This window comes from Eriocheir sinensis, chromosome 25 (assembly GCF_024679095.1).
Source record: "Eriocheir sinensis breed Jianghai 21 chromosome 25, ASM2467909v1, whole genome shotgun sequence".
Taxonomy (NCBI): domain Eukaryota; kingdom Metazoa; phylum Arthropoda; class Malacostraca; order Decapoda; family Varunidae; genus Eriocheir; species Eriocheir sinensis.
Window position 1 is genome coordinate 11,005,046 of NC_066533.1, and position 26,415 is coordinate 11,031,460.

The following is a 26,415-nucleotide window of genomic DNA, read 5'->3' on the forward strand; positions in this document are numbered from 1 at the left end:
TTTTTCTTCATATAAATTTCTGACGGCAAGAACTTGTAGTGGATGGATGAGTGAGTCTCTCTCTCTCTCTCTCTCTCTCTCTCTCTCTGTACTCAATCAAGACCACAACAAAAAGATCCATGAGTCACGAGAGAGAGAGAGAGAGAGAGAGAGAGAGAGAGAGAGAGAGAGAGAGAGAGAGAGAGAGAGTAGCCCTTTTTTCCATACTGCTTTTCACTATTTTTTCCCTTCGCTGGTCATCACGCAAGGGAAAAGTTTCGCTCAAACACAAAAAAAGAAAAAAGAAAGAAAAAGAGTAAGTCAATTGTTGGTGTGGAGAATGCGTGACTTTCCAAAATACAGAGAGAGAGAGAGAGAGAGAGAGAGAGAGAGAGAGAGAGAGAGAGAGAGAGAGAGAGAGAGAGAGAGAGAGAGAGAGAGAGAGAGAGAGAGCTCATATAAGAAAAAAGAAAAGTCAAGATGTCTCTCCGTTTATCGAGTTTCCTGATTAGATGACTCGCGTGGACCATCCTCAAGCACTTTTTTTTTTTTCTGTTTCTTATTACCGCGGAGCTGCCTCTTATACCCCAATGGAATATTAGCTTAACCCACACAGTCTTCAGGTATACATCAGCTCCAAAGTCTATCATCGCCGCATCCTCCTCTGCAACGGTGTTATATTCACTGCCACGAGCGAAGGTAAATACAAAAAAGCCTCTCCTTGCTCGATTACGGTTGATTTTAGCGATTATTCAACTAAGGGCGTATTCTCAAGCATTCCGGGGCTTATGCATCACCCAAACGCCTAAGTGCTCGATATAAGAGTTGATATTAGCTCTTATTCAGCTGGGCCCATATTGAACATTTCTGGGCCTACACACTGCACACACATTTGACAGGGATTTTGCAGAGGTTGTGTGAATTTCCGTATTTTCATGGGGCGTTTTATGAGTCCAGTGATAGTTTGACAAGGCTTCTGTACCATGAATATATGAAAGACTCGTAATAACCCGACTAATCCCCTTTGAGGTCTTTGGAAATGTTTGCTGTGAGAACCGAAAGCGTCTGAGAATGCGGTCAATAGTCTTCAAGCATGATAGTATTGTAGCATATCACCCGCCTGAAGCAAATACTAGCGAGGCAGCTGACTAGTCACTACCAATGGGTGTACACAGCGAAAATAATCTTACATCCACATTGATTTGAAGTGGGATGAGTTGTATAAGTTTATAATCAGTGTTGCATCTTCTCCCCTCTCTTGAAGCGATACCACTATCACCAAAACCGCGCCAGTCATTGCCCAAGACTCGGACCACACGTGATAATATATAAGTTTCTTTTCAGCAATATTCTGGCTGGTCATCGGTCGTGGACATAACTTAGCTCCCTACTCGAGTGATAATGATGATGGAGTAGTGTTGCTGGAATTCTGACCGTCTCATCTCCTCAGCAACAAGACGGTTTATAAGAACGTTCCAAGACTTTTTTTCTTTTAGATTTCACAAACATGACAATTGTAATTTTTGTTTTTGATCAAGTAATAATCGAGTTTTTTAGTCGGTCCAAGAAGGAAAGTTAGTAATAGTATATACGTAAGTTCGTAGATGAGGAAGAGGAGGGGGAGGAAAACGTTTGTAAAAGTAGTAATAGGAGGAGAAGGGAGAGGAGGAGGAGGAGGAGGAGGAAAACGTTTGTAAAAGTAGTAATAGGAGAAGAGAGAGGAGGAGGAGGAGGAGGAGGAAAACATTTGTAAAAGTAGTAATAGGAGGAGAAGGGAGAGGAGGAGGAGGAGGAGGAGAAAAGCGTTTGTAAAAGTAGTAATAGGAGGAGAAGAGAGAGGAGGAGGAGGAAAACATTTGTAAAAGTAGTAATGGGAGAAGGGAGAGGAGGAGGAGGAGGAGGAGGAGGAAAACATTTGTAAAAGTATTAATAGGAGAAGGAAGAGGAGGAGGAGGAGGAGGAGGAGTAAAACATTTGTAAAAGTAGTAATAGGAGAAGGAAGAGGAGGAGGAGGAGGAGGAAGAAAACATTTGTAAAAGTAGTAAGAGGAGAAGGAAAGTTAGTAATAGTATATACGTGGTTAGTAGAGTAGGAGTAGGAGGAGATAAGACGCGAAAACACTCCCCGTACCTGAGCATAACAATATCGCGCGACACTTCACGACGCGACGCCGACCGCGCGATGATAACCTCAAGATACGCGGGAAAGAATAATATCATCATCGGCTCGCGACTTTAATCACTGCCGGAGACTTAAAGGACGAGACAGAGACAGAGGCAGACGCTTAGCAACGAGCCACTTCACTGTTATATATGCGCGTGATGGCTTCCTCTGTAACTTTCCATATGCAACCCTTATATAACGTAACGTGTAAGGGATAACTGATTGCTCTGTACGAAAGAAGGCCATGAAAAAGAGTAATCAGCCTTCGTACGTTTGATAAAGATAATTATAATAAATAATAATAGAGGATAAAGATTTCATTATATTTGATTCTACTGCCATGACTTCTTCCACTGCTTCTCCTGCTCCACCTCCTGCTTCTCCTCTTCCTACTACTACTGCATACACATACAACCCCGAATACAATTAAAATAAATATACACAAATTCATAATAACACAATAACATGTATGACAAACAAAACATGAGTCAATTAGATATAAAATGCAGTTAAGATTAATTAGTAAGTGGTGGTGATGGTGGTGGTGAAAATGTTTGTATATAACGGGATATGAGGTGATGATGAAGACGAAGCCAGAGAGATAGTGGTGATGATAGTTGTGGTGGTGACGGTGGTGAAATAGCTAGCAGTAAGTGGTGGTGAATGGTGGTGGTTGACCATAAGTGGAGTTGAATACTGTTAGGAGAAAGAGAAGGAGGACGAGGAGGAAGACGAGATGGAGGAGAATAAGAATGAGAAGATGTAGTAGTAGTAGTAGTAGTAGTCGTAGCAGTGGAGGTGGAAGAGGTGGTATGCACGTAGAACCAACCACCCATGACAAAACTAACATTTGAACACCGAAGGGCGAGGTGAAGACAGAGGAGAAGGAAAGGGAGGGACGGGAATGGACGGGAGAAGGTCAGTGTGGAGGAGGAGGATGAGGAGGAAGGTCAGGTAAAGGATGGAGTAGGTAAACAAGGTGAACGAGGAAGAGATGTAGTTTAGGAAAAGGGTGGAGAAATAGGAAGAGGAATAGGAGGAGGAGGAGGAGGAGGAGGAGGAGGAAGGTTAGGTAAAGGATGGAGTAGGTAAACAAGGTGAACGAGGAAGAGATGTAGTTTAGGAAAAGGGTGGAGAAATAGGAAGAGGAATAGGAGGAGGAGGAGGAGGAGGAGGAGGAAGGTTAGGTAAAGGATAAAGTAAACATTGGATTGGGAAGTGATGTAGTTTAGGAAAAAAAAGTGGAGAAATAGGAAGAGGAATAGGAGGAGGAGGAGGAGGAGGAGGACGAGGAGGAGGAGGAAGGTTAGGTAAAGGATAAAGTAAACATTGGATTGGGAAGTGATGTAGTTTAGGAAAAAAAAGTGGAGAAATAGGAAGAGGAATAGGACGAGAAGGAGGAAGGTTGGGTAAAGGATAGAGTAGGTAAACATTGGATTGGGAAGAGATGTAGTTTAGGGAAAATAAAGTGGAGAACGAGAAAGAGGAATAGGAGGAGGAGGAAAGGAGGACAGGAGGAGGAGGAGGACAGAGTAGGTTAACATTGGATTGAATGAGGTGAAGGAAGAGCAGTAGTTTAGGAAAAAAAGTGGAGAAATAGGAAGAGGAAGAGGAAGAAGAGGAGGAGGAGGAAGAGGTGGAGGAGGAGGAGCGAGGAGGAGAAACAATAGCAAGATATCAAATAGGTAAAATGGAAAATATGAAGGTGATAAAGAAAAAAAATACTGGAGAGAGAGAGAGAGAGAGAGAGAGAGAGAGAGAGAGAGAGAGAGAGAGAGAGAGAGAGAGAATTTCTAGGCCTGCCCTTCGGGAAGGTCAGGGCGGAGGCTGTGAAGGGGTCAGACGCAACACACACACACACACACACACACACACACACACACACACACACACACACACACACGCGCGCCCGAAAGCACGTGTCAAGGTTAGCGTCGGGCAAGGGAGGAATAGATATTGATGAAAGAAAAAAATAATGTAACAAGGGCAGAAGAAAGGCAGGTTAAGGACAGGTGTGTGTGTGTGTGTGTGTGTGTGTGTGTGTGTGTGTGTGTGTGTGTGTGTGTGTGTGTGTGTGTGTGTGTGTGTGTGTGGAGAGAGAGAGAGAGAGAGAGAGAGAGAGAGAGAGAGAGAGAGAGAGAGAGAGAGAGAGAGAGAGAGAGAGAGAGAGAGAGAGCAACGATATATAGACAGAGATAGACAGATAGATATGCAGAGAAAATATGGTTACTTATATAAAACAACAAGAACAACAACAACCAATCCAATAAATAATGAGATAAAATCATCCGTCTGACCGGCCACTCCACACCTGGGCCCTGACACACACACACACACACACACATACGCATTTACCTGCCTCACTCTCTATGTCAAGGTGAAGCGAGGAGCGTATATGTTGACCTTACGCGAGGGAAAGGGAAAGGAAAAGGAAGTTGGGAGGAGGAGGAGGAGTACAAAGAGATGCGAGATAATAGAGAGGAGAGAGGTCCTACGCATTCCACCTCTATTTTCAGTCAAGGCAAACTGCACGCACAGGAAGAACTGAAGGAAGGGAAGTAGGAACTGAGAGGAAGTTCATGGAATTTGACTATACGGAAATCCTGCTAACACCTACACTTCATCATCTTCCTCCTCCTCCTTGCATTGTCCTTGTGTGTGTGTGTGTGTGTGTGTGTGTGTGTGTGTGTGTGTGTGTGTGTGTGTGTGTGTGTGTGTGTGTGTGTGTGTGTGCGTGCGTGCTTGCTATATATGCCTGTCTGTCCATCAATCTATTTCTGCTTATGTTTTATCTATGTCTTTATCTGTTTGTGTGTCTGTATGCCTGTTGATCCGCTTGTCTGTCTGCCTTTCTCTTTATCTCTTTCTCTGTGTGTATAAGTCTGTCTGTTTGTCTTTCTCTTTATCTCTTTCTGTGTGTATAAGTCTGTCTGTCTGTCCGTCTGTTTGCTCATCATACGGAAATACAAGGTGTCAAAACGTGCTAATTTTAAAGATGTGGTGTGACGATGTTGGTTGCGTCTCACACACACACACACACACACACACACACATGTTACCATCTACTACAAAACAGCTGTGCATCTCTCTCTCTCTCTCTCTCTCTCTCTCTCTCTCTAGTACCCACGACCTTTGATGACTGACTGGCTAGATGTTACTTTCACGTCCTTAGCCCTCTTCCCCCCTCCTCGCCCCCCACCCCTCTCTTTACCACCACTACCACCACAACCCTATAAGTATGATAACTACTCTCTGATTAGTGATTACTATTATTATTATGTAGTAGAAGTAGTAATAGTAGAAGTATTATTAGTAGTAGGAGAAGGAGGGAACGTGGAGAAGGGAGGAAAGACAATGTGATAGGAGATAAGGCGGAGGAAGAAGAGAAGATAATGATGAGAATGAGTGTGAGAAAGGAAAGGGAGAAGGAGGAGGGGGGAAAGGAGGGTGAGGAGAGAGAGGAAACAGAGAGATAAGAAGAGAGGAAACGAAGGAGAAAGAAAGAGGAGTAGATGATGAGAAAGAGGAAATGAGAAGAGGAGGAGGAGGGGTGACAAAATAGATATAGGATGAGATGAGAATGAGGTGCAAAGGGAGAGGGAAGAGGGAGGAGGAGGAGCAAAGGGGAGGGAAGAGACGGAGATAGGAACAAAGAGAAGGAAGACGAGGGGGTGATGCAAATGAGAAGGAAGAGTAGGAGAAAAAAGACTGAGGAAGAGTAAAAGGAGGAGGAGTAATGGAGAGTGAGAGTTCCAATAAGCAAAACCGCGTTGTTGGCAGTCTTTGGGTGAGTGGAGGTGCCCCGCGCGTGGCCGGCATACACAGGTGACTCAGGTAACCCGACATTGGATATAACTCGCAGTATTTCCAAACTCTTAGATCACTTTCAACTCCCCCCCCCCCCTCCATCACCACCACCACCACCACCACTACTCTCCTTTTGCTATGTCCTGACGTCATACTTAATAATTACTAGTGACTAAAATGCTTGAGGTAAGAAGGAAGGAAGAAATCGTCCTCTTTCCTTGCCTTCCTCCACGGCATTGCTTTGGTGCTTATTCGGTGCGGTTTAGGGTCATTTGGTACGTTTTTGGCTCATTTGGTACATATAGGTTCTCATTTCATATATTTTGGGTATTATGTGGTACGGCTGTAAAGTTGTCCAGTACATTTTGGCTCTCATTCGGCACCTTTTTGGTTCTCATATGGTACGTTTCTCAGGTTGTCTGGCACGGTTTGCTTTTTATCTGGTATACGTTTTGGTTCTCATTTGGTACGTCTCTCGGGTTGTCTGGTTCGGTTGGGTTCTCATCTAGTACGTTTCTCAGGTTGTCTTGTACTACTTTCAGATATGGTGTGGCAACCTTGCGCTACCCACCACCACCATCACCATCACTACCACGTCATGTCACTTCCACCAATCACCAGCTCACCATCACCACACGTCACCGCTCACCCCACCTACTTAACCCTTAGTCAGGCGCCTTTTATTTTATTTTTTATTTATTAGGAAAGGTGTGTGTGTGTGTGGGGGGGGGGGGGGAAGGAAGTATAGGGAGAGGGGAAGGGGGGAAAGTGAAGTGGGAAAAATTAAAGGAAGAAGGTAGAATATATGTTGAATCCTTTTCCTTACTCTCTTAATCCTATTTTAACACGATTTGATCATCTTTCCTATCCAATCTTACTCCAGCACAATTTGACCCTTTTCTTCCCTCATTTACCCCATCCAATTCTACTTACGCACTATTTGACCCTCTTCACCCTCATCTAATCCTACTTCAGCATGATCTGACTTTTTTTTTTCCCCTTCCTTTAAATCTGCTTCCGTTTCTTACAACCCCTTTCATCTACCCCTAATATGTCTATCACTCAGTCCTAAAACACTTTCTTTAAATCCTCTCTATCCTATATCCTTCTCTTGAACCATGCATTCCTTCATCGAACACCTTGTCCTTCACTTTCAACCCTTTTCACTTTCTCTTCAATTCTCCTTCAGGCTATCTAATCCTTTCTTACCTGCCTTTTCAACCCTATATTCCTTCACCCAACACCTTATCCTTTCCCCTTCAATCCTCCTTCAGCTTATCTAATCCTTTCTTACCTGCCTCTTCAACCCTATATCCCTTCACCCAACACCTTATCCTTCCCCCTTCAATCCGCCTTCAGCTTATCTAATCCTTTCTTACCTGTCTCTTCAACCCTATATCCCTTCACCTAACACCTTATCCTTCCCCCTTCAATCCGCCTTCTTATCTAATCAACTATCCCCCTCTTCAATCCTACACCCCTTTACCTAACACCCTATCCTTCCTCCTCAACCCTCATTCAGGTGTGTCCGGTTTTTATCACCACTTGAATGCTATCTGGGCACGCCGGGACCACTTCAGTTCAACAGCCGCGTGATGATAAAAGCAAAACAGCGCTGTCATTCCCCTGTCATTGTGGAATCTCCCGCCAGCAAGAGTTACGTCAGATGCTGTATAAGGTGATAAGAGACTTGGCTAACAGATACTTCCGTCCTCTAGCGTGTTATTGTGAACTTGAGTGTATGGTGTTGTTGTTGTTACCCTCTTGAGAAGTGTGTGGGGGTGGGGGGTGGGTAGTGAGGTGTGTGTGTGTGTGTGTGTGTGTTAACGTTGTGATGTTGAAAGCTAGCTGAGGTGGTATCATACAGAGAGAGAGAGAGAGAGAGAGAGAGAGAGAGAGAGAGAGAGAGAGATGGTAAAACAAAAGAAAAATAAAGCAAACAAAAAGAAAAACAAAATAAAACAATCCCATCTTATCATGCTCGTTGACGCAAACAGGCCCTTGAAAAATATGTGTGTTGAACTAGGCAAGGTGTAGCTAACAGGCCCTTCCCTTCCCTTCCTTGCACCCGCCCACCTCCCCATCCCCACCTTCCCTCCCTCGCACCCACCTACACTCAGTCTCGTCAGCATTGCCAACCCGCCAGCGTCGCCAGATATCGATTCTAGTCACCACGGCTTCGGCATCACACCAACACCACTACCTCGATCAAAGCCTGGCAAACTACCCCATCCCGCTCATCAGTACCAACAATAGTAACGACACTTAAAGACGCCAGCCAGACAGTATGCGTAGGAGGCAGCCAGTGACTCCATGCAAGGGCCAGCCAACCCAACGCAAGCCCGCCAGCCAGGCTCAGACAGCAACCCTCCCCGCGCCACTTTTCCACTCAAGCCCCACGTGGTCTACCTCTAGCCGCGCCCCGTCCCGTCTCCTGCGACTCCCGCCTTGCAAAAAACGGTCACCTGGGTCCCAATCGCTCTAGACAGTTTATATCAAGCTCAAGGTAACGCGAGGAGTGAGTGAGCTGTCCAGTTCTGCTCATGGGAGTGCTCAAGGGCTAAGGTGATGGAGATGAGCACTGGGGCCACGCGTAGTAATAGCGTATGCCCCCAGGACCTGTCTACCGTATACATCTGCCATTCCCAACAGCTGTATTTATTTAAGCAACGAGCAGGCAGAGAAGTAGACAGGGAAGGCAAACTTATATATTAACAACGCCACACCATTGCCGGGAGCTTAGCCTTCCCGGCGTCGTAATCCCCCCCCCCCCCTCTTGTCAGGTGTTTACGGCGGCCAGCTGGTGTTATTTACCCGCATGCAAAAGGAAGGAACAATATGCAGCATCATTCGTGTTTGTCGGCTATCCCGGACGCATGACGCGGCATCACCCGGCTTCATAATCCTTCTTGTAAACATATTATTGAGACAGCATGCAAAAATATCCTGGTTCGTGCGTGTGCGTGTGAGGTACTTGACTTTGCACTTCTGTCCTCCCTGCTTTCCTCCTTATCTTCCCTCTTCCACGATGCACTTCCTCATGTCTCTCTCCCTCCTCCCCGTAGCACTTGATAGAACACACCCGCCAATGTCCCTCCCCCTCATCCAGCATCCCCGATATCCCCCTGGTAACCGCCCGCCGTTGCCAAGTAGAACCCCCCAGACGGAGTTTACACCACGTGGGGGCTGGGCCGTGATGATTGAAAGTTGAGGGCTATGTCAATGCGGCTTCGTTAAAAGTCACCGTCAGGATCACTACCTACTACTCGTCCTAGCAGCTTAAAATATCATCCATCTTCTCTCGTCGTCGCTTTGCTAAGGTTTGAAAAGAACTACCTACGCACTCACCTACTCTCTCTCAACCATCACCGCCACCGCCACTACCTAGTCTACACGCTATCACTTCACTCTCCGTCTCGCCCCAGAATGAAACAACCACTAACAATGCTAATACTAAGCACGGGTTAATAAACGCCTGTGGGACGCTCTTTTCCTCCTTTCCCCCCTCGTCTACTACAGCACAACACAAGCCTCTTACGTAATTCTAAATTTAACTTATCGCGACCGTCGGAGTGTGTTGCATCACCCGTTATTGCCACAAGTCGCCAGCGTATGACATCCTCCCAGTCCCCAGCCCCGACACTTATTTTCTCCTGTTATTAAGATTCCACGAGTCCACAGCGGCGCACTGTCTCAACACAGCATGACCTTATCCGCCAGGCCAGCCGGTTACATAAAGCAGCATCAGATGTGACTGGTCTATGGATCGATATTGCTTACGTAGTACGCTCAGCCACCCGGCCGCCGGTTAGGAGCCGCTGAGCACTGAGGAGACCGACCCCTCGCCTAGCACCATCCCAACATTCTACCACACCTTTCCTTCACCTTTACAACTCAAATGAAACTTATTTAAAGCCTGCACTTCTCCTTATGCCTCTAAAGAAACATACTGAAGGCTTAGTATTTGTTTTTAATGGGTAATACCGTCTGGCCTGGCCCGTGGAGCGTAAATATAATACGGCGAAGGAAGGAAAGTTGTGAATTCCTTCGTATAATTTTTACTGCTTGAAGGCACACAGTAATAGTTTATATACGTGAGTCAAGGTGCTGCTCACCCTGGCCCGTGGGGTGTCTGTAATCTATAGCACGAAGAAGAGGGAAAGCTAAGATTATGGTGCTGGTACGTGGAGGTGGCAGCAGCGCGCGAACAGCTGCATTGCAATCACTCTTGCCTGGTTCGTGTCTCCCATGCAAATATGCGGGCGTAGCGATCACACACAAAACATTCACCACCACTGCCACCTCTCTGCCTAGTTCGTGTTTCCCATGCCAATCATTCGCCGGGGTAGCGAACACAGACATTCACCAACACCACCTCCTAACATCCTGGGCCTTCCTACCTCTCAGATAGCATGTGGGAGGGAGGTAGAGGAGGGAAGAGTAGGGGAGAGAGAGGAATTCGTAGGGGATGAGGGTAGTTTGAAGTGTGTGGTAGAGTGAGGGAACACGGGGGAAGGAAAGGATTGAGAGAGGCGGTGAATGCGAGGAATGAAGTGTGAGGTGTGAGCACGAGGGAGGAGTAGGGGAGAGAGGAATTCGTAGGGGATGAGGTTAGTTTGAAGTGTGAGGTAGGGTGAGGGAACACGGGGGAAGGAAAGAATTGAGAGGCGGTGAATGCGAGGAATGAAGTGTGAGGTGTGAGCACGAGGGAGGAGAGGAGTTAAGGGTGAGCTAGCGGACCGTCAAACAAGCACTCACTCATTGACGCTTCCTAGGTGACTCATGCTTTCGGCGACCCTCGTAGCACTTTTAATTCTCTCAGGGAACGGTATCTGTGGCGTAGGTAGCCCGAGACCTGTCGCAACGAGGGTGAGAAGTGGGGTGCGTTGCAAAACTACAATGTATATTCATGCATAGCTTGTTTATATGAGTGTATTGGCCCCGGTGTCGTCACAAGCAGCTATTTCCTGTCTCAAGTGACCAGGGAGGAATTCAAACATCTGCTCTAGAGGCTAATAATCTTCCTTGAGCCCACAAACATTCCACCTGATATTATTATACACCATTTCCTACGACAATAAGAGGGGTCACTCACGATAACTTAAATGAGAAGCGCGTGAAGCCCTTCTTGAACTGCTTAGCGTTGTCCGTGTCCTATCTTGGCGGAAAAACAAGCAAACACGCAAGAAAAAAAGCTTGGTACAGGTCGGGTAGGCCTCGTAGCTAGTGAAGCAAGCAAGTCGTGATTCTGGCGACCCTCATTTTTTTTTTCGGCAAGGCAGGAAATGATGTTTTGGACTATTAAAATCCTCGCAGCCTATACCAAGACCAAGGACACACACACACACACAATACGAGGAAGTGTTTTTTTGTTATCCTTCCCGCGCTAGGTAAGCAAATACGTAGCTGGTTCTTTCTGGGTCCTTCCTGCTTGACGTATTCCTCCTTGTTTCTTACCCTCCAGCACCACCTTGTCCTCCCACCTGGACGCGCACGCAAATCTGGGACGCTATTTAACGCTGCAGAAACTTAACACGTTGCTCTTAATTAATATGATAAACTCAAGGTGGATAGCCGGCCTTCATTGAGTGTTACCTGCCAGAACACTTAACCTGTCTTGCGTTTCGAAAAACTGGGTTAAAGTCTTTAGTTTCGTTTAGATTAGGAGTGCGTTTTGTTATACGTTTGGGTAGATTAGAATAGTCTTGTACACTTTAAGATTTGTATAGATTCGGATAACGTCTGTAGTTTTGTATAGCTTATGGTGCGGTTTTTTTTTTTTTTAGTTTTGTATAGTTTAGCATAACGCCGTTAGTCAATGATTTATAAGAGGTAATTCTGCTAAGCCTGGTCTTTGTAATTTCCCTTTATGTTAGTTTGAATAAGTCGTGATAACCGTGCAATGGGTGGACCGCCTCTTTGCTTCCTTACTTTACAATATACAATCTTTCTAGTCGCGTGTCTGTCTGTGTGTGTTTGTGTACCTGTGCCGCCCAGGTGACGATGTAGGCCGCGAAACACGACTTATAGTAACGGCGGCGGCGCATGTAAGCGTTTCTACCAACAAAGTGCGGCGCGTGATGGGAAGGGAAAGCCTGCTGCGTGGTCTACTCGTCATTCCCTTTTGTTGCCTCCACTTCCAGCACGCTTCTCTCTTTCTCCTATGCGTCCACTTTACCTACCCTACCTTCTTCCATTGCCTCCTCCTTCCTTTCATCTCTAATCTCTCTTCTCTCCACCACCATCCCATATAACTATACTGCCTTCTTTCCTTGTCACCATCTTGCTATATTTCTTTCTTCACCTCGATCCACCTCAGCCTTCACGTACTTATTTTATTGCTTTATTACCCCAATCTCATGCATATGGTTGCCTCCTCCTCCTTTTCCCTTCCCTTATCTACCTGTCTGTCTCCATCTTGCTCAGTTCTTCCTTCTTCACCTTGCTCCCTCCATTCCTTTATCTACTTTGCTGCCTCCTTCTTGGCAAATGTCTCCCTTCTCTACCTACATCCACCTCAGGCTTCATTCCTATTTTTTTTTTTAACAGCAAGGGAGTCAGCTCAAGGGCATAAAAAAGAAACATATGAAAAAAAGCCCGCTACTCACTGCTCCTATAAAAGTTAGAGGAGTGGCCGAAAGAGAGGTCAATTTTACCTCAGACTCGTGCATATGACGTCTGCCTCCTCCTCCTCCCTCCCTCCCCTTATCTACCTACCGTTCTTACCCACTTGCGTCTATACCTGACTGGCTGGCTGGCCGGTGCTTACATTGCTGGCTCCACTGCTTCCCTCATCCATGGTTTGTTTACTTCCACGAAATCCGCCGACTGGGTAAACGAGGAACCAACGAGATTCTTTTCCCGGCAGTGGCTACGTGGCTTTTTTGGGGGAGGGTAAGTTATCATCTGCGTTTCTCCGACTCGTCCGTTTAGGCTACAACAGTGCTCCTCATAGCCACTTGAGGCGACCCAAGCTAACTTTACGTAACTTGACAATTCGAAGACTCTGGACAGTTAGTAAGCGCTGTGTGCCTCCCTCCCGCCTTAGTTATAGTATTTAGCTTTTTTTTTTACAGCAAAGGACGCAGCTCAAGGGCTAAAAAAAGGAAACAATAATGAAAAAATGCCCGCATTGAAAAAAAAAAGCCCGATCTGTGTTACACTAAAATATGGTTCATTTTAGTGATGGGCAGCGAAAGAATGCTTACCGAGATATCAGTTCAACGCAAATAGCAACAACAACAAAGTAAGAATGCAGACAGCTCGTAGTAATGTAAAGAGGATTTGAAATAGGTCTCGTAACGTAAAGCGAAGTCGCGATACGTAAAAAAAAAAAAAAAAAAAAAAAAAAAAGTTGCTGAGGAATATTGAAAGGTTCGGTTCATCTCGTTACTTTGTTGAAGTGGATATAAAATTTGCGTCACAGTGTAGCTCCGCCCCCTTTTGATGTGGAACAGGTAAACATTATCAGCTGATAGCGAGTGTCAGGGATAAAGATACAGCTGATACGCGGCAGGAAGGGGATGGCTCATGCTGGTATTCGAGAGTATCTACCAGGGAAATTATCAGCTTGAACCGTTGTGAAAACAGTACGGTACTACTAGCGATTAGGGTTACGATAAATACGGCAAAGAAAAACTAATAAAGCGAATAGAAGTCTAAGAATAAAACCAACTCCTGACAACTACCTTCATGGCAGGAAAGACGATGAGCAGCATAACAACGAATACTATTAACACAGTCCGTGAGCCTTGGCTACAGATTTACGTCTAAGCACAAGAAACTTATTCAGACCAGGGAAAAGAAGTTCAGAATATACCTCATATTAGATAGAAGAGTTTCAGAAAATAGAACATCAATGGTTAGGGCAGCAGTGATCATGCAAATTAACTTTAAAAGGCCACGAGTATTGCAGTGAAACATTCTTGAGTGCATATTAACAGGAGCGGGGTTAGTGTGAAGACCACCGGACATAACGACTATAAAAGATGCTAGAGGAAACAAACACAACATCAATATTACAAGGTTCACAATATGCCAAAGTGCCGCAGCAAGGTCAGCGAGCAGACGCTTTACGAGCTGTTCTTTGACCCCAGACGCTGCGTCTGAGACAAACCCGAGGCATTATCAGTGGATATATTCTATTTTGAAACTTTTGTTGATGGCATGACGCATAGTCTAAACTTTTCCCCCCTATGAATAAGCCTTTTTTTTGTGTGTGCATGGCGTAAATAAATACCTAAGAGCAAATGGGTAAAATAGTAATGATAATAGCGACCCTAAAGTATATATAGGGCCTATACTTCCAAAATGTTTATTACTCCAAGGTTTTCGTAAGAATTTAAGCAACAAATAAAAAGATTATGCTATTCAGGAATTTGAACAGCCTTGCGAAGCCTGTGGTCTGTCAGCTGTGAGCGATTAGAAAGCCGTCACATGATAATCTTTACACGAGGGGGGGGGAACAGACAGCCAGAAGTAGTCCGTGAAATTGAAGAATAAAGTGTTTATTTTTTTCAGTTTTTAAGTCTATTGAACCGACTTTCCTGAACTTCACAATGGCTTATTAACCTTAAAACCGCAAGCACATCCTCCACCTCCTCTTATATCTCCCGTTCCTCACTTCCTCCACACTTCAATCTTCCCTCTCTTTTCCCTCCTATTTTGCCTCCTTCTTTCTCTCTTCTCCCATCTTTATTTTTCCCGTCTTCCCTCGACCTTTCATCTTGTTCCCTCTTCATCCTCCTATCTTGCCACATTCTTTCTCTTCCTCTTCGTATCTTTCCTCCCACATACACCCTCCTCTTACTATCTTTCTTGACTCACCCTTCCTCCTCCCCTCTTTCCCACCCCCATCCATATTCATCCCATCACCTCCCTTCCCCTCTACAACCCCATCATTATTCAAGCCCGTCACTAACACCAAGTTTGTTAGCAGTGTTAGTTATATAATATTGAGGTAAGTAAACGTACATGGTATCACGACTTTTCAAATATATAATTTTCGTTTTAAGTTTTCATAGTGAGAAAAATGTCTATTTCATTTCGTTCTGTTTGTTGATAATCTTTAACAGTAGTGTGAGCGGGTGCTGTAATTAACGGAATCACAGCTTGGCTTTTTTTTTTTTATTCAACATTTAACCGTTGCTGGACGAAAAAAAAAATGTTGACTAAAATAATGTACTAAAGTTGAGACAAACATCAACGTTGGATCAATGTTTTAAAGCCACACCCACCAAGGGACACACACACACACACACGGGCCACGTTATCTATTCCGCTGACGTGAGTGAATCCGTTTACGATTCAAAAACATGCCGCCGAAATAAACAAACAAACCTATGAGAACAACACACACACACACACACAGGAATTCATGACCAAAATTACATAAAATAATGCCGAACACCGCTAGCTTAAGTGCACACACACAGATTAATAATGAAAGTCATGATCAAAATTACGTAATACCGAACACCGCGAGCTTCAGTAAAAGTATACACGTAGCCGTAGGTAAGAGCGAGCGGCCCCACGTACACACACACACACAAATACACACACACACACACACACACACAATAGTCACCTGGGGCCGGGGATGCACACGGAGTATCTAAACCCGAACTGGTTGAGGACGTAGAGCAGCTCGGGTGCGCTGCGGTAGGCGCCCCAGATGGAGAAGAGGGCCAGGAAGACGTTCCAGATGAAGAGCGGGATTTTGAGTTCGAACCGCGGCCGCGTCTGCATGTACAGCTGCCCGCCATAGATCACTAGCATGTAGGCGCCGATGTAGTAGAAGGAGATGATCCAGTTCTCCTTCATCCATTGCCGCTTCTCAAAGTTGTCAAAGTCCTTCTCGAACTTGAAGACGTAAGAATAGTTAGGCATGGTGACCGACTCCATGGTGAAGCAAGTGACGGGGACGCCGGGATGGGGGACTTTTGAGGCTTGGGGACACGAAGCTTACGACTCTCGCCTGGTCAACAGCGACACACAGACTTGACCACCGCACGCTGAGGCACCGGGGCGAGGAGTGAAGGGCGGGAAGTGGTGCGGGCGGTATGAGGTGTGGCTGGTGAGGAGGGAGCGGGCACAGGTCTTGCCCTCGCTGTGTGCCGCCGCTGACAACCACAGCAGACGACGTTCCCCGCAGCCTCAGCTCAACGTTGCCAGATTCTCGTACTCAGTCTCCTATTTACCGATTTCCAACCCAATAGCTGTCTCCTGGGCCCCATTAACCGGATTTATTTACAGTTCTCGTCAAAACGGTTAATTATTGGTGTTTCTTGGCAATAGTTATGCGTCAGAAACCAGTATATATGATGCTCTTGAGTGCGATAATCTGGCATCGGTGGTCCTCAGCTCCGTTTCAACCCGCCAGTCTTTTAAACATTTCTTATACGCCGTTCTCCGCCCCCATACCCCCATCACGTCCTCAAAACACGTCGATTATGGCAATAAAATACGACAGAATACTTTTCCCGCCGTTTTTTGATGGGAAAAAAGCAGAGAACGTGCTCACTGGCCCCCGGGAAGAACATGTTCCAGCACTATTGATTCAGAACACATTCCAAGAGGCGGGGCGGGACGTAGGATGCCATATGTTGAAATACTGTTTTATTTAACGTGAATGATCCGTGTCTGCCTCCTGAAGCCAATCCCGAAATCACAATTCCCGATTTACCCTCACGAATCACCACACTGAGCCAAAAAATCCGGTTATGTGCTAGAAAACTTGGGCGATGAGCTACCTGTTGATCGGGGCCCCAGGTAGGAAAGGTAGGCCAAGGCAAGCCAGGTGAGAGCCTCGACACAGTGACCATGGCTAGCACCTATTTTGGCCTTTTTTTGCACCCCCTCCCTAGTTATACACCGTTGACTAGTGCATCAGGGCCTACGCCGTCGCCTGGGATTCAAACCGGCGAGGTGTTGCGTAAGAGGACATGGAGGAGAGAGGGAATAAAGGGGAAAGATTTTTAAGATAAACGTTCGCGAGGAGTTTGCAGACACCGGGTTTTACTACATCTCTGATTTTTCTTTCTTTTTCCTTTCTATTTGTATCAGGGAAGGAAAGCTAAGTCAGAATGATGTTTTTATTTCTTTTGTATTTATTTATTTATTTCACACTATTGTTCCGATACCACCACGAATTACATAATCTCTCTCTCTCTCTCTCTCTCTCTCTCTCTCTCTCTGAGGAATTAAAACTCACTGTGTATCATCGAGAGAGAGAGAGAGAGAGAGAGAGAGATCTTATATCTTTGGTTTGTCCTGGGTATAGTTATATGAGAGAGAGAGAGAGAGAGAGAGAGAGAGAGAGAGATTATAATTGGTCCCCCGTCAGTTCGATAAGGATCTCTGTAGGTAACCCTTATCAGACTGCCCAGGTGTGTGTTATAATGATCAAGATGACGAGAGATCTTGAATTCATCGTTTTTTACACTCAACATATGTGTAAATTAAAAAGGTTGGGAGCACAGTACGAAATAGCTGCTCGTGGCCTCGGTGCTCATCTCCGTCGCATCAGCCCTTCAGCACTTAATAATTTCTTTGACCTCATAAGCTTAGTCAAAAAGAGATATTCATGTGTATTATAGATGATTCAATTCCACTTAATTTCTTTGACCTCATGAGCTTGGTCATGTGTATTATAAAAGATTCAATTCCCCTCACTCATGCGGCTGATTGTAAAAAGAAGATTAACTGGTGATTGACTGATTAATCATTCCCCTTCACAAAGTTAGATATATTGTTGCATTTTGGGCTAACAATTCAATTATTCTTGTCCACGAAATTCAAGTAATAGAATAAACAACTGTTCAGATTGGGCTGTATAGTTCCTCTCTATCGTAAACTAAACCGTATATTAACACATGAACATTATCTATCTATCTGTCTATCTAAGTGAGTGTTTATATAGAGATAGATAGATAAGTAGATAAATAGAGATAGAGGTAGATAGATAGATACCTCCATACATACATGCATACATATATAAAGAGATAAATACAATGGATCATGGAGGGAGATGTAAAGGGCAGTTCTTTCCTAGTCCCCGCCCCTTGTAGGCATGAATGAAGGCATATTCCCTAAACCCATTCACTCAACAAGCTTATCGTCAGGGTATTAGCATCGACGGAGCAAATCTTTCCGGGTCGCTATTTTTAATCTCCCCTGTACACACACCTGAGCTCGCCTTCCGCCCCGCTAATTAGAGCACCGTGCTACCTCCCTGCCCCGCGTGTGTTTGTGTGTTTGTGACGCACGCCATGAGTAGTCTTTTTTTTTTTTTTACATACGATTTTTAATAGTTCTAGTTACAGTTCTTTAAATTTGATAGAAGTAGATTTAAATAGTTCTTAGGTTAGGTTAAGTTAGGTTAGGTTAGTTGTCTGAATATTTAGGGAAAGGAGCAACTCTGAATACCTTGGGAGTGAATTCGTGTTATCTAGAGATCATCATTATAATCATCATCATCATCATCACCATCCTTATTAGTCAACTGCAGAGCCAAAACCTTCCCACAATGTCCTCTCTCCTCCACTTTGATGTAATGCTCTCCATTCTGCTCCGGTAAAGGTTCTAATTGCATTGCTTCTCCTTCTTATTTGTCTGCTGCAGGACATAAACCTTCCTCAGCGTTATTTCTCAACCTCTTTCTATCTGCTGTTATAGTGGCTGTCTTCCATCCTGCTCCGGCAAAGGTTCTGTATTTCTCCATTGGCTTCAGTCTTGTCTGACTTGTATAAAACTCTTGGGTTAAAACTCTCCCACTTTGGTTATCCGTCAGGTTAAGGTTCTTCATTGACTAACTAGACCACTACGCAGTTCATCATCATTATCATCATCATCATCGTCGTCGTCATCGTCATCAACCATTACTAGTCTACAACGGGACAAAGGCTTTCCAGATATGATGATTATTTGACTGACTAGGTTAATGGGTCAAAAGTTCAGTCTGCCAGATCGAATTTTACGTTTTTCTCAGTTCCTTTCATGATTTCGTTTTACTTATGTTGCGTATTTAAGGTAACTTTTGTATATGTTTTAACACCTGGACAGGAGGTTTAGTAAGGATGATGGTGTGTATAATATCAATGTTTTATATAATACAACGCGAACATTTCACTTATATTCTTGTTGAAGCATTTTTAGTATTTTTGGAGGGAATTATGACCTGGAGAGAGAGAGAGAGAGAGAGAGAGAGAGAGAGAGAGAGAGAGAGAGAGAGAGGCACCAAGAGGGTCACAGCCAAGGTCAAATCGAATCCCGCCGGCTCATTCACACACACACACACACACACACACGGGGGAGACTGTCTTACCCTGTGCTTCTTCCCTCCTTCCTTTCACTCGCCACTGGCTGGTCTATTTTCGCTCCCAGACTCGATTTGGCGTCTCAGTGACCTTCGGGGCACGAGAGAGAGAGAGAGAGAGAGAGAGAGAGAGAGAGAGAGAGAGAGCAAACACCAGTCGTCTACGCTCTTTTTATATTCCTGGCAGATGCTGTATACGGTCCATAGCTGAATTAGTAATAGCACGTCCATCTTTTTGCTTCTCTTTTTATAATGGACAAGGTAGCTATTTTTAGTCCCCTGTACACGCGGCCATAGTTCGTAAACACCACTGTCAAATCAGGTTACTTGAAGGTGATTTGTTCTTTCCACTCGTATAGAATGTGTCAGTAATCGAGTTTTAGATGATTAGTTTGAGTGGATGCTTTTGGACAGAAACTGATAACTGCTTTTTTTTTTTCTGAGTACGATGATTTGGTAACACTGGTCGCCTGGTGAGTTCAGAGGTCAATATTAGCGTCGATACGTCTCTGCCCTTCCTCTTTTTTCATTGATAGGAGATGATTACCGAGTTCCCTTGCGACAGTCAATACTTAAGGGAGGCTATTTTTAGTGTACCGCAAGGAGAGTCATTGTCGTTATTATTTATTTTCTTGTCGAGTAAATGGTAGAGGAGGTCCCTTTAAAAATTCAGGGCTAAAGAGAAGCTATTTTTTTTCAGATTATTGTAGTCGTTATTGTTTATATTTACACCTCTTTTTTTTTAGGGGGGGGGGGGGGTAATCGAATGGAGGGTATATGGTTGAGGTCCTTTTAAATATTCAGGGCTAAAGAGAAGCTATTTTTTTCAGATTATTGTAGTCGTTATTGTTTATATTTACACCTATTTTTTTTTTTTTTTAGGGGGGAGGGGTAGTCGAATGGAGAGTATATGGTTGAGGTCCTTTTAAATATTCAGGGCTAAAGAGAAGCTATTTTTTTTCAGATTATTATGGAGAGTATATGGTTGAGGTCCTTATAAAAATTCAGGGATAAAAGGAAGCTATCTTTAGTGTTTCGCCCAGAGAGTCAGTGTTCAGATTATTGTTGTTGTTAGTTTTTTCTTGCTCTTTTGTTTTTAATCGAATGGAGAGTATGTGGTTGGATTCCTTTTAGAGATTCAGCATTCAGGGAAGTTATTTTTAGTCTCGCCCAGAAATTCAATGCTCAGAGATTGTTACTGTCGTTCGTACTTCTTTTTAAATCGAGAGAAAGTATAAGTTTGAGGTTACTTTCAAGGTTCTATACTAAAGGAAAGCTAATTTTAGTCTCGCCCGGAAATTCAGTGTTGAGGTCATTTCATTAGTAAAGGTCACATATTTTTTTCTCATTTCCTGGGTATGTGTGGTTTATTTGGCTGTTTCCTGTCATTTCTTGAGTAGCTAACTCGATTCTGTCGTTCGTATAATATAAAGTAACAAAACACCTTATAAAAACTCAATCTTTGTCCATCAGCGTCTTCCTTGGTCATTTTTTTTAGCGATTCAGCCTAAATTCCGAACATTTTTTTCCTATAATATTAATTCCTGGACCTGCTTCCTGATTCGCACAAAAACAACAAAACAAAAACAAAAACAAACAGCAAAAAACTTCCATAATTCAGTCAGAGTCCCAAACATTTTTTTCCCATAATTATATTTCCTCATTGATCTGCTTCCTGATTCGAAAAAAAAAAAAAATCAAAATCAAAACAATTAAACAAAGAGAAAAAAGACACATTCATAAAAAAACATGATAATTCCAGACATGACAGACATAAATATAAAGGTGACCCAACGACGCTATCAGTCACGCCACAAAAAACGCAGCCTTTCGACCGAGACTGATACGCGATAGCCTGTCTGTCCCCGGGAGGTCGATGGGGAAGCTCAAAGGTCAAAAGGTGGACGTTGAGCTCGGTGGCGCGTCTGGTCTTTTGCTCACCCGTTCAGCGTTACCAGATTGTCGTACTAGGCATACTTTTTTCGTCTGCTTGAGGCCCAAAACTGTCGAGCCTACACTGATAACGATATACATTTACAATTAGAGTTCAGATGGTTAATTATCGATGTTTTTCTGCAATTGTTATGGGTCAGAAACAGTAAAATACGATGTAATCCCAACAAGTACTACGAGAGCTTTTAATTGATGTTTATAGTACCAAGGCGATGAAACGTTTGAGAATCTGCCCCTATTTGTTACCCGTACGACTAAGCTGAAAACTAATAACCTAGGGTCGTATTATAAGACATTTCGCCGCCCAAGTTCACATATTTGACAAGGCTTTCGTAGGAGTTTGGGGCATTTCCAGGAGTAGTTTTATGACCCTGATGGTAGTTTGACCCCTCCTCTGTACCACGAACCTAAGGCAACACTCATTAGAACCCGACTGACCCCCTCTTTGACCTTTATAAATAGTTGATGTGAGAAGCGAAAGTGTCTTTATAATACCAACCTACTATACATTTCAGCGGCAGACAAACGCTGTTTTTCGCAAATATCTCCTAAACGAATCTTTGGATCAGTATGATATTTCAGCACACTACCTATAATACCCGGACCTAATTTATAGCTAACCTACCACATTACTGTATGTCTTATGTGACGAGTTTACTTGTGAAAAATAACACAAACCCGACGAGTCATGTTGACGCATTCGAAGGAAAGTGTGCCCCCCCCCCCCTGCACCCTCCCAAACTATTCCTAGCCACAACTACTCCCCCTTCTCGCTCTCGTTATCCCTCCTCTTCTCCCCCTAACTTCTCGCCTCCCTCATCACTCTTGTGTCCCTTCCTATTTCTCCCATCACTGTATTATATATTAGAATGTTATGTACGTGTATATGTATAGATAGTATGATTATTAACTAAGAGCATGGTACAGTTCCATGGAGGCAAGACGTATTTCACGTTGATAATTACTGTACAACAGCATGTTTACATACATATAGTATGTAGAAGGTCCATGTTTGCAGTCCTTATGGTCACCCAAGTGAACACGATGTACTGGCATTACCTGTGGTCTGGACCTTCTAGGAAAAGTTATTACTGTTATTACATACTGTGTAGTACATATTCATCATAAAATGTCAACTTGGTCCAGCTAATATAATGTTATTTTGTTGACTTGTCTCTTTCATATTTATATTTTGCCAAAACTATAAACCGCGTATATTTTTCTCCATCTATACATATGGTTATCGTGCGTAATACGTAGTCATTACTATATATATATATATATATATATATATATATATATATATATATATATATATATATATATATATATATATATATATATATATGTACATATTACATAATATATATATATATATATATATATATATATATATATATATATATATATATATATATATATATATATATATATATATATATATATATATATATATATAATAATGATAGTGTAGTCTGAGTAAGTCAGAGCCGCGGGCTGGGGAAGGGGATGGTGTGAGTAGGGGGTGAAGAGGCCAACCAGGAGGGGATACTGCGATATTGGAGTAGGGAAGGAGTGGTCTTTGGGTTGTTCGGGGCGTTGGTGGAGGGGCTAGAGGAGTACCCCACACTCGTCCGATTCTGTTTAACACCTTAGATATGATGACTGGATTAGGCTTAATATCACTCAGTAAGCTCCTAACATAACACATATTGCAACATGGTATATTAGCCATAAATTAGGTCCGGGTGTTAAAGGCAGTGTGTTGAAATATCATACTGATCCAATGATTCGTTTAGGAGATATTTGCGAAAAACAGCGTTTGTCCGCCGCTGAAATGTATAGTAGGCATATTTGTTACGCGTACGACTAAGGTTAAAACTGATAAATAGGAGCTTTCACTATTGGTTAAATCAAAGTAGGAAAGGTATTACGCATTTCCTCGCCCCAAAAGTCTCTCTTCGCGTTTCTTGTGCATGTTAATTTTTGTTGCCATTGGTCTAAGATTTGTATTCTTTAACGTTTCAGTACTTTCACATCTACACTTGTTAATGCTTCCGTGGAGATTGTGTCAGTACTTCCATGGGTATTTCCTTGCTCCCACCCGTCCGTTCCCTTCATCCCCTGCACCATATTCTCAAGACATGTAAGGGCTTACATCCACCCACATTTGATAAGGCTTTGCTAGAGGATGTCCTAGTAAATCCATGGGTAGTTTTATGAGCCTAGTGATAATTTGACAAGGCTTCTGCACTATAAACTTGAAAAAAAACACTCATGAGAACCAGACATCTCCATTATGGCTTTACGAAATATTTGTTGTGAGCCGAAAGCGACTGAGAATACGGGATTGAGATTAGAACCGACTGAGCTTTCATCACAGTAAGTAGCGGGCTTTTTTTTGTTTCATTATTATTTTTTTTTTTAAGCCCTTGATATGTCTACTGTAAAAAAAAAGGCGATATAGGAGAGGTCTTGTGCTTTTTCCTCACCATATTTCATCATTTTTTTATCTTCAATGCAAATAATGATTGTTCTGTAAGGGTTAACATGCTAGCCAAGACCTCTTACTATGGGTTATCTTGATGTGAATAAGTTGGCAAAGTCGTGTTATCTTACCATGGATTTTTGCTTCATTATCTCTGCTATTCTTTATTTTCCTTCCATTTCTCTCTATTGCTTTTCGTCATCTTTTCTTTCATTATCTAAGTGTTGTCTAGCTTACGTCATCATGGGTTACAGCGATACCAAGATGAGTTATAGTACGTACCTTAGATTTTTATTTAATTACCTCTCAACCATTCTTTATTTTCTTCCTATTTCTCTCTATTACTTTTCATTATCTCCTATTTCATCTCCCGGCGTTGTCTAGCTTACGTCATCAAAGGTTATATCGATGGCAGTCATATGACGTTTCCTTAGGTTTTTGTTTAATTATCTACCATTCTTTATTTTCTTCCTATTTCTCTCTATTACTTTTCATTATCTCCTATTTCATCTCTCGGCGTTGTCTAGCTTACGTCATCAAAGGTTATATCGATGGCAGTCATATGACGTTTCCTTAGTTTTTTGTTTAATTATCTACCATTCTTTATTTTCTCTCTATCTCTCACTCTTACTTTTCATTATCTCTTGTTTCAATATCTCTGTGTTGTCTAGTTTAGGGTACAATTAACATTCATGGGCTGATCTTTGCTTCATTATCTACTATTTTTATGTTCTTCCTATTGTACTCTACTGCTTTTCATCATCTCCTGTTTCATTATCTCTGTGTTGTCTAGCTTACGGTACAAACTTCATGGGTTGTATAAACTATAAGGTATTACACACATGTTTTAATTCTTCTATCATTGCAAATCACACTATGTATTATCTAGGGGTCAGGATAACGTGTTCCTCCCCTCTCCTTTGTTGTGTACTTTTCCAGCAATAAACCATCAATCAGTCAACCAATCAAACCAACACGAGTAAAAAATAGTATAGTTTGTTATGAATGCATCTTACGTTTTCTGTGAGCCACCAAAAACGCTCCCTTCCATGATGAACTAAAGTAATATTGCCTTTCACCTCCACGCGTGCTCGCATACTCCACAGTGGTAAGCTCTTGTAAACCTCGCATCTCCTGGTTTTCATTAATATACCTTCTTCGTATCGATATAACCTATTGTAAAAGGTCTTAATCACCATGTTTACCCTTACAGAAGATCATTATTAGGATTTAAGATAGAAGATAATGAGGCGAAGTGAGGGAAAACAATATAATATCTTCACTATACATCGATTTAACCTGTAATGAAATGTCTTAAAGTTATCACTGATTATTGTCCATCTTAAAAATAAATGATAAATAAGGTCTTTCATTAGAGTGAATCGAAGAAGAACAAAAGGACGAAATATTTACCGTTGAAAGAGATTTATAGAAATTTAGAAAAGCTAATCTCGCGTAGAAGTCGATTGAGGAGAAAACAAAAAAAGTCCCTTATAAAATAGTAGTAGTAGCAGTTATAGTAGTAGTAGTAGTAGTAGTAGTAGTAGTAGTAGTAGTAGTAGTAGTAGTAGTAGTAGTAGTAGTAGTAGAAGTGGCATAACTGTAAGAGTACCCCTTTAAATTAACTGACAAGAAAACAACAACAACGGCATTCTAACCAACTGACTTAGAACGGAGACTAAAATATTATACGCCAATACGAAACAAGATGCATAACACCCAAATCAACCAACGAAACGGCATTTACGCGGCATATAAAGAAATCGAACACCACAATTACATCACAAGACTCCTATATTTAGCTTTTTTTTTAATGCGCTGTTGGTGTCCGAAGGAAGGATGGAAGGAAGGGTGGACGTCCTCGCGCCGGGATATTGATCAAAGGCCTCAACACACCGGCTTCCTTTTCCTGCCCCAAGAAAGTGCGTCAGAGAGAGAGAGAGAGAGAGAGAGAGAGAGAGAGAGAGAGATATGGTGGAGGAAGGCGGGGAGGGGCTATCAGTCAATCTACCAAGTTGTGAAACCCAGCGAAAGGAAGGAAAAGGTGATAAAAAATAACTGATAAAAACGACGACTGTGTTTGTTGACGTGGTTGTGGAAGGATGAAGTAGAATAGAATGAATGTAAGACGGATACTAACGGAGATGATAAATGGAGATGAACAGGAGGAATACATATAATAAAGTCACTGAAGGAGATAGATGACTGGGACAGGAAATTCGTATATAACCTATTAATCAAGGTTCTAAAAGGGTGCAAATTCAAATAACTTCGGAGACAATAGTGAGCTCTGAGTGGATTAAAGAGGCGATCATGCGTGAATTAGGAGTTATGAAAAGCTTTAGAGAGAAACAAACGAAGCTAAAGGAGATTGCAATGCTGTGAAATGGCAGACAAAGCAGATGTGTGTTCGGTCAAGGCATTGTGAAAGGCCATGACTCAGAACATACGAAAACATGAGCTATAATGGGGATATGAGTGGCTGACGAAGTGGAAGCTAAGTGCTTGAAAGAACGAAGAAAGGCAAGAAAAAAAAGGCTTATGGGGGCAGTTTGTGGCTCTTGTAGTGAGTGAAGTGGTCTGGTTTTGCTGCAGATGGAGGAAGAGGAGGAGGAGGAATGAGGAGGAGGAATGAGGAGGAGGAGGAGGAGGAAGAGGAGGAGGACGAGTAAGACTGGGGGTGACACTAAAGAGAGTTGCTTCTTCTTCT

General features: G+C 43.1%; 1 protein-coding gene across 3 annotated transcripts in view; it reads right to left on the minus strand.

Moving 5' to 3' along the window:
* Nucleotides 1–26,415, minus strand: part of LOC127003356 (elongation of very long chain fatty acids protein 6-like) — a 65,660-nt gene that overhangs the window by 6,443 nt on the left and 32,802 nt on the right. The window contains exon 1 of one of the 3 annotated variants that reach the window (XM_050869890.1): nt 15,536–16,090. The exons of the other annotated variants lie outside the window; for them this stretch is intronic. Coding sequence (XP_050725847.1) covers nt 15,536–15,852 — 317 coding nt within the window. The 5' untranslated portion in view covers nt 15,853–16,090. Of the gene's footprint in view, nt 1–15,535; nt 16,091–26,415 lie in introns of those variants that run through there. 3 annotated transcript variants of the gene reach the window in all.